The following is an 8682-nucleotide window of genomic DNA, read 5'->3' as shown; positions in this document are numbered from 1 at the left end:
TTTAGGGTTTAGGGTTTAGGGTTTAGAGTTTAGGGTTTAGGGTTTAGAGTTAAGAAATGAGGTTTTGGGGATAAGATTTCAAATTTAAATAAAAAAAATTAAAATTTTCAAAGAATAAACTTAGAAAGATGCTATTTTGGTCATTTTAGTTTTTGAGTGCTATTTTTGTGATATAAACTTTGAAAGGTGCTACTTTGGAGATTTGCCGATGATAAAATGCTATTTTAGTCATTTTAGTTTTTGAGTGCTATTTTTGTGATATAAATGCTATTTTGGATATTTGCCCTAATAATTTCCTTCAAAATATTTCAGCGTAATTAAAATGGGCTTGGCCTGACTACGATAAAAGCCCAACTATTTTCTGTTCAACCAATATTCTTCTTGATACCGATTGTATTAACAGAATTGCCACCAGGAAGGACCAAGAAACAGACTTGAGAGAGTCATTACAATGATCTCTGTCTCCCGGTTGCTGTCGCCTCAATTCTACGCTATTCAACAAAGGTTTAATCCGACAAAACCCAGTCTCAGTCTGTTTCCTTCGGTTTAAATCTCAATTCTCGTCAACCGTTGTTTCAGGAGCGTCGTGAAAATGTCTGCTTCTGCGACTCAAACGGCCGGAGGAGGAGTCTCTCACGGGTCAATGGCGATAAAGCCTCCTTCACATCCTACTTACGATTTGAAAGCAGTTATCGAACTAGCTCTAGCTGAAGATGCTGGTGACACAGGTTCTCTCTCATCACACTTCTTATCAGAAAAAAAGTTTCGATTTTTATTTGATTAGGTCTATGGGTTTCTATAATTTGAGATTTATTTTGAGTGTAGGAGATGTGACGTGTATGGCTACGATACCGTTTGATATGGAGGTGGAAGCTTATTTCTTGGCGAAAGAAGATGGGATTGTTGCTGGAATTGCTCTTGCTGAGATGATCTTTGAGCAAGTTGATCCTATTTTGAAGGTTTGGATCTGTTTGTGTTGGTTCGGTTGAGTGATGTTTAGTGATATGTTGAATCATCTCTCAGGTGGAATGGATGCGGAAGGATGGAGATTATGTTCATAAAGGGTTAAAGTTTGGGAAAGTAACAGGGAATGCTCATAAGATTGTTGTTGCTGAACGAGTTGTGCTCAACTTTATGCAGAGGATGAGCGGCATCGCCACCCTTACCAAGGTTTCTTGATTTTCACCACTGTAGTTTTTCAAGTATTGTCAAGTGATTGTTGTGGTCACGTTCACATAGACTTAGTGATAATCAGTAAGAAGATTCTATGGTTCATCTTATCGGTTATATAGTCTGTTTGATTCTTTGTAAACTCTGGGGAGGTTGGTGATGAGCTTGTAGTGAGAGAGTTGATGAGTTTGTTTCTTGCAGTTAATGGCGGATGCAGCATACCCTGCACGTATACTGGAGACAAGAAAAACTGCTCCTGGTTTGCGATTGGTAGACAAATGGGCGGTACGTTCTACACTTAAAATGGACACATTTGCCGTAAATCTTAATCTCTTTTTTTTTTTTTTTATGATTCTGACTTAGCTTAGGTGCTGATTGGTGGAGGCAAGAATCATAGGATGGGACTATTTGACATGGTGATGATAAAAGACAACCATATCTCAGCTGCAGGAGGTATAATAAATGCTATTAAATCTGTGGACGAGTATCTAACGCTAAAGAATCTCGATATGGATGTGGAGGTGAATCTTAATACCTTTCAGTGTCTTAGCGCCTGCAAGTTAGAGGTGAAACAAACTATATCTATATATATTATCTTTTTGAAGGTGGAGACACGGACGCTTGAGGAAGTGAGGGAAGTGTTAGAGTATGTGAGTGGGTCCAAGACTAGGGTGTCGAGAATAATGCTGGACAATATGGTAGTACCGTTAGAGAATGGAGACGTTGATGTCACCATGCTTGAAGATGCGGTGGAGCTAATCAGTGGGATAGTCGAGACAGAGGTATGTGTCAAATAGAAAGAAAGACATTTTTCTTTAGAGCAACTCTCTGAAAAAAATACTCAAAAACTCATCATGCAGGCTTCAGGAAACGTTACGATTGAGACAGTACACAAGATTGGACAAAGTGGAGTTACATTCATTAGCAGTGGAGCTCTGACTCATTCGGTTAAAGCGTTGGATATCTCACTGAAGATTGATACAGAGTTGGCTCTTGAGGTCGGAAGAAGGACTAAACGAGCCTAGAAGTGTTATAGAGAAAAAGAGTATCTTTACTTTTATCTTCCCAAGAAACAGAGAATCAATAAATCATAAGAGAGACAGTGATGAATCTGACTACAAATTAGGCTACTACAAATACTAAACCGTTTGTCCTTTTTTTTGTAATAAATAATACTATAAACTCCTACCAGCTACATAGCGGAGACATGGATGATTACTCACTAGCTCTCTCTAAAAACTCTCTGCTCTTTATGTACAACGAAATGCAGAAACGTTGAGAAGCAGTCTATGCATCTATACATATATGGTTTTAGTGGTTCATCAACTTCAAGCAACGGTGATCTCGTTTCCTCCTCTTTCCGCCATGAAACTCACTCGTTTCTGCATATCAAAATGTTTTTAACGTTATTAAGCAATGTTTTTTTTTTTTGTTTAGTAAGAATAAAAATTCATGTTTTGAAACTTTTGTTCTCGAGTGTTGAGTGTAAATATTATGCAAATACTAAATACCAGAGTATAATAACATTTCTAAGTGGAAAAGCGGCATGCAAAGTTTGACTCCAACAAAGTTATCTCAATCTACTCCGATTTGTCCGATAAAAAGTGAATTATTTTCAACACATTTTATTATTATTCAAAACTGTTTACCATTTTCTAAAGAGAAAAAAAAAACAAAAATAGCCCTAAATCAAATTTTTGTTCCCAAACTATCATTCAATGTCAAAAGTCACAAAAATAGCACTTAATGTTTTATCAAAAATCACAAACTTAGAATTTAGAGTTAAATGGTGGGGTTTAGGATTTAGGGTTCAGAGTTTAGGATTTAGAGTTGAGAAATGGAGTTTTTGGGATAAGATTTCAAATTTTGAAAAATAAAAAAATTAAAACAGAGTTTAGGATTTAGAGTTTAGGATTTAGGGTTTAGAGTTGAGAAATGAAGTTTTTGGGATAAGATTTCAAATTTTGAAAAATAAAAAAATTAAAATTTTCAAAGGATAAGAAATGTGCTATTTTGGTCATTTTAGTTTTGGATTGCTTTTTTTGTGATATAAATTTAGAAAGGTGCTATTTTAGAGATTTTGACCTGATGATTTTAATAAACAGTATATTTTTGACTATTTTACTATTGCTATTTTTGTGATATAAATTTAGAAATGTGCTATTTTAGAGATTTGACCTGATGATTTTAATAAACAGTATATTTTTGACTATTTTACTACGTACAAAAAAAGAAACAATATTACTCACCGGACGAGATTTGACTCCTCTCGTGGCGGCGGTTGTGGCTGTGTCTATGGCGGCGGTAGGCTCGTCTCCTCCATCCTCACGACGTTGTAGCGTGTTCTGAGTTGCTTCGCTGCGGCTGTGTTTCGCCATATAGAGAGCAGCAATCTTCTGAGTGGCCTCAGCCTCTGTGGCACCTTCCTTAACGAGTCTTTCCAGCTCAGCCTTTGGAATCCTCAGCTTCACCCTCACCGCTCCTCCTTCTTTCTCCTCCGTCTTCGACCATTCTCCTGCCGGTTTGAGTATGGAGAGATCGGAAAATGATCTCCTTGCAAGCATGAGGTTCTCAAGCCTCTCCTTGGCACTCATGTGTATTCCCGATCTTACCCTTCTCGGTGGACATTCCTTCACCGGCTCCACCACGAAGTACAGCCGCTTTGCCTCCAACATCTGCTTCATCTGCACACCGACAAAACTCAAATGCCTCAGTTTTTGTATGATATTTCGATTATATCCATCAAAACTTAGTCATTTGAAGAAAATTAATTACCTCAAGTGGTTTGGCTCGAGCACCGTAGTGCTTGACGGACTCCGACTCTAACAAAACGTGGCCGGGAAAGTCTTTCAAGACTTCCTCCGCCGTCACTGGAGTTTTCAGTTTAAAAGTCTCGCCGTCTATTTTCATGACTTTGGTCGTTTTCTTCCCGCCTAGACTGTTACCCATCTTTGATTATTACTTCTTTTCTCTGGCAACGAAAAAAAAGAAGAAGATTGGATCTTTTAAATTATATTTTTGTTTCAGTTGATGGCGGTGAGTAGAGGGTGGTGTCGTTGGGGTTATAAATGACATGGGGTTGCCAAGACATGTGCTCATGTGAAGATTGTAGATACGTGTACAAGGAGTCCAGTTTTTTAATTGCAATAATACAGTTTACATGTGGACAAAGCCTTTGACTATATCTATAGAATTTTAGGTTTTGTTGTTTAAATCACGTTAGCTTATTATTTCTGATTGAAATATTCAGTTCTGTTAAATTTGTTCAACTATTTAACTAAATAATTGTATTATTATATTCTACTGGTGTGAAACGCCTGTAACTACCAGAGATTATAGTACCATAACTCGTGAAATACATGTTTATATCAAAGAGAGAGGGCATTTTCTTACTCGATTTTGTATACATAAGTTGACGTTGATGAAATCCTCTGGAAACTAACAACATCTCCATTGCAGATTGTAAATATTTTAGTATCATTAAGTTATACAATTAAAATTTAATACTAAAAATCAAAATAACATTAAAATGATATAGTTTTCATAATATTTCATATTTTATGAATCTTCGTTTAAAATCCATTCGTATACTATTTTTATTTATTAATATTTTATCATTTTATATATATTGAGATTTCTTTAGAAACTAATGAAACTACTCTCTGTAATCAATTTAAGGGATGTATTCAACTGAGAGTTTCAGGTGATTTGTATTAAAATGACAAATTTATTGTTATTGAAACATGAATTTTAAAAACTCATTTAAAATCTACTGTTATTAAATTTGACATTTCTTAAAGTACTGTGAAATCTACTGTTATTGAAAATATTTTAAGTTGTGGAGTTTTAAAGTTTTCAGATGATTTTAGGGTGTTTGTGTGGAATTTCTTAGTTAAAAATATTAAAACTCAAATCTCATAGTTTTAGGTGATATTCTAGAGTAGTTTAACAAAAATCACTTAAATTTCTACAACTTATTGAAATCATCTAAAACCCCATTAAAAATCAAATCACATCAAATATTAAATTGAATACATTCCCCTTAGAGTTAGCCAGAGAAAATAGTACATGAATCAAATAAAACATTATAAAAAGAACTAAATTGCTAACCTAAACTTATTATTTTTGGTTCAACATGTCGAAGTATACAGAGATCATAAGAGCACCTCCGATTGAGAATTCTACCAACTAGAGTTTTAAACATGTTTACATGTATATATATATATATTATATATGTATATGTAATTGTGGGGTCTATAATTTTATGAAAACCCCAATCCAAAGTTTCTAAACCCAAATGTTTTTTAGAAACTTTGGGTTAGAGTTTCCATAAAATTATGGATCCCACAATTGCATATGCAAATATAATATATATCTATACGCATGTTTAGAATTTTAACGGGTAAAACTCTTCATTGGAGATGCTCTAAGACGTTGATGTATACATATATCTCAAAAAACATGAAACAAAATATATATTAGATATTTTTTCCCAAACAAGAAAAATGTAAATTACTAATTAAGGTTTTATATTTAAGTAATAATATGTTCATGGGATAATATTTTTCTACGAGTGCAGACGTTTCAAAAAAATAATATTCTTTCTATTTTTTAATAGATGACGTACTGAATTTTTTTTCAAGTTACATCTTTTTTTTTATTTTCAATGTAAAATTATTAGTTTTATGTAATATAAATTTTTATATTCAACAGATTATTTTTTTAGTTGAAATGTGATTTGTTATATAGTTAATTATTTTGTCTATAAAACGTAAAAAAATAATTTTCTTATTAAACTGTATATCCAACTCCAAAACGTCATATAATAAAAAAAATTAAGAGTATTTTTTAATGTTTTTACACATATTAAAAATTTATTTAATTTTTGATTATATATTATTTTTTGTGATTAACTATTTTCACAATTTTTTACCAATCAAGATTCAATAAACACAGTTAGTTTTTCGAAGTTTATAATTTACGATTATTACCAAATAGAAATATACTACTACCTCCGTTTTATTTTATTTGTCGTTTTAGGTCTATGCACAGATTAAAAAACATTTAATTTTACATATTTTCAACATAAAAACATCATTATCGATACACCTAACCAAATTTTAACCAATAGAAAAATAAACAGGAGAATATTGTTAATAAATTTTGTATTGAAAACATAAAACGAAACTTAAAATAAAACAAAATTTTAACTCTAAGACGACAACTAATACGAAACGGATGGAGTAAAATGTTTAAAATATATCTTTCTCAAATAGCTTTTTCTAAAAGATAAATTATTTTGAAAAAAAAGAAAGAGTAAAATTATTCGTCCGAGTGTTTAACTTTTGGGGAAATGGATTTTTAGGTTGAAAAAAACAGGACTTTGTAGACAATTTTGAACTTGACTACATTATGCGGTCCAACTCTTCAACTCTTGTGGACCACATATATATTGATGATTTGATTTGGTTGATGTACACATGCATATGGGTTAGTAAGGTTAAGGGTTGGTAATTAGAAATAATCATTGTATTTTGCTCTTAATTATTTACTCGATTGATACTTTACGTTGATCACGGAAGCAAAAGGTGTATGATTAAGGGAATAACCTATCCCCGCCTTCGTCTTCCATTGTAGCCGTACATCTTTAAACACACTTATACTAGGGTCACTCCTGTCTAATTTCTTAACTACGGCCCACTAACGCGGTTGGCCTAGTGGTAGTTGAGGAAGAAAATCCAATACGCTCCCCGCAGGTTCGACTCGCGTTGGCCACCCGGGCCCTCCCTGCTAATTCCTGGGGAGGAAATTACGTGGCTGCTGCGGGCCTCGTGGGATTAGTCGGTTGACCTCGGTCGCCGGATCCCCACGGTTAACAAAAAAAAGAAAAAAAAACAAAGTAGCTAAAAGATGAAAACTATATAAATGCAGTGGACCTAATTGCAAGTTATCGACTAATGTGGGAAAAGTCCAAGTTGGTCTGCTTCGCAATACGGAAAACTCATTTTTATGACGTAACAGCTGACACAATATATATCTACAAATCATTAATCACGATTAAATCAAGTTGCCAACCCCTACATTACTATGCTAAAAGCCTAAAACAAAAAAACTCAGCCGGCAACATGGATCTTGAAACTTTATTTCTAAAGTTTATAGGCTCCACTTTAGCAAAACTAACAGATTACCCTGAGCTTGGGGTTACACATATATATATAGTAATGATACACGTGTTTGCTATTTAATTAAATGTTGTTTACATGTTTACAAGTTTACAAGTTTACAAGTCAAGAGATAAGAGATGTTCAAAGAACGTTGTGAGACGGACCATGCAGGTAAGTTAGCAAGTACGTAACGTAATCATTTTTTTTTTTCGGATGAATGTTAAATTTATTCATCAAAAAAGCCATATCATATAGAATGCATACTGTTTGTTTATGAAAATCTCAAAAAAATCCCCACCCTTTTACTATCTATTTTGGAACCAAAATTGTGATAGCTGCGTGCAATCAAGTATGTGCCTTTTATATTTTGTAAGTTACAAACGCATTGCATTTCATGCGAAGTTATAGCCCGATAACATATTCAACCACGGATTAAGCACTTATAACGAATACGTAATCGAATGTTGCTGCGGGTCAATATAGGTCCAGAGCCTATACAAAGAAAATGAAACAGCCTCCCCCACGCACATTTTTTCATCAACATTTGGGGCCCCATGTATTCAAACACAGTAATTACATGTAGTTGAATTTAAACATCATAATATTGCATTTTAGTTTGGTACTTCTTAATAGATTCCTTTTTAATAGACATATTTAGTGTATTTACAATTTCAATTATTTATATAATTTTTTTTGTGAAAAAACATGTTTTTGAAAATTAGCCTAATTAGGCCTCCAAAAGTGTAGGCACAACACTGTATAGGTCATAGGTATATATAATTTATAAGTTATTCTTGGATTCACCCCCTAGGACCAACCAATAGAAAATTGTCATTTTAAATCTAGTATCTTTTAATTAAGAAAATCAAATAACTTGGCAAATTATATTATTTTTTCAAAATAAAATTTAAAAATAAATAAAAAATAATATATAAAAAACGAATTCAAAAAAAAAAATGTTGTCAACAAAACACTAAACCCTAAACTCTAATCCTAAACCCTTGGGAAAACCTTAAACCCTTGGGTAAACCCTAAACCCTTGGGTAAACCCTAAACCCTTAAGTAAACCCTAAACCCTTGGAAAAACATTAAACTCTAATCATAAACCCTAAACCCTTGGAAAAACCTTAAACCCTTGGGTAAACCCTAAACCCTTGGGTAAACCCTAAACCCTTAAGTAAACCCTAAACCCTTGGAAAAACACTAAACATTTGGATAAATTCTAAATTATAAATCTTAAACACTAAACTCTAAATCTTAAAAATAAATATTTTTTTTTAAATAATCTTTTTTTAGAACTATTGTTATTTTTATTTTTTTAATTTTTAATTTTTTTCTTTTAAAAGCA

The 8682-nt window shown here is 33.0% G+C and overlaps 2 protein-coding genes across 2 annotated transcripts; one reads left to right on the top strand and one right to left on the bottom strand.

Moving 5' to 3' along the window:
* Positions 1-375: 375 nt before the first annotated feature.
* LOC106327710 (nicotinate-nucleotide pyrophosphorylase [carboxylating], chloroplastic) lies at positions 376-2490 on the top strand. Its single transcript, XM_013765945.1, has 8 exons — positions 376-504; positions 580-728; positions 826-959; positions 1024-1170; positions 1372-1455; positions 1539-1691; positions 1776-1952; positions 2031-2490. The coding sequence occupies exons 1-8, from the start codon at positions 452-454 to the stop codon at positions 2193-2195; spliced, it is 1062 nt and encodes a 353-aa protein (XP_013621399.1). The 5' UTR covers positions 376-451; the 3' UTR covers positions 2196-2490.
* LOC106327711 (uncharacterized protein At1g66480) lies at positions 2255-4234 on the bottom strand. Its single transcript, XM_013765946.1, has 3 exons — positions 3946-4234; positions 3420-3854; positions 2255-2552 (listed from the first exon to the last, which is right to left on the bottom strand). The coding sequence occupies exons 1-3, from the start codon at positions 4117-4119 to the stop codon at positions 2499-2501; spliced, it is 663 nt and encodes a 220-aa protein (XP_013621400.1). The 5' UTR covers positions 4120-4234; the 3' UTR covers positions 2255-2498.
* Positions 4235-8682: the final 4448 nt, after the last annotated feature.

Source organism: Brassica oleracea, chromosome C2, assembly GCF_000695525.1.
Source record: "Brassica oleracea var. oleracea cultivar TO1000 chromosome C2, BOL, whole genome shotgun sequence".
Classification (NCBI taxonomy): domain Eukaryota; kingdom Viridiplantae; phylum Streptophyta; class Magnoliopsida; order Brassicales; family Brassicaceae; genus Brassica; species Brassica oleracea.
Note: the sequence above shows the minus strand (reverse complement) of the source record. Positions and strands in the feature narration are given on the sequence as shown.

Excerpts from the sequence above, each read along its gene's own strand:
- LOC106327710 (XM_013765945.1), top strand. The coding sequence starts at position 452 with ATGATCTCTGTCTCCCGGTTGCTGTCGCCTCAATTCTACGCTATTCAA. Across the intron at positions 505-579 it reads TTCTACGCTATTCAACAAAG|GAGCGTCGTGAAAATGTCTG; the intron begins GTTTAATCCGAC and ends CCGTTGTTTCAG. Across the intron at positions 1,456-1,538 it reads GATTGGTAGACAAATGGGCG|GTGCTGATTGGTGGAGGCAA; the intron begins GTACGTTCTACA and ends GACTTAGCTTAG.
- LOC106327711 (XM_013765946.1), bottom strand. The coding sequence starts at position 4,119 with ATGGGTAACAGTCTAGGCGGGAAGAAAACGACCAAAGTCATGAAAATA. Across the intron at positions 3,855-3,945 it reads CTCGAGCCAAACCACTTGAG|ATGAAGCAGATGTTGGAGGC; the intron begins GTAATTAATTTT and ends GTCGGTGTGCAG. Across the intron at positions 2,553-3,419 it reads GAGGAGTCAAATCTCGTCCG|AAACGAGTGAGTTTCATGGC; the intron begins GTGAGTAATATT and ends TTTGATATGCAG.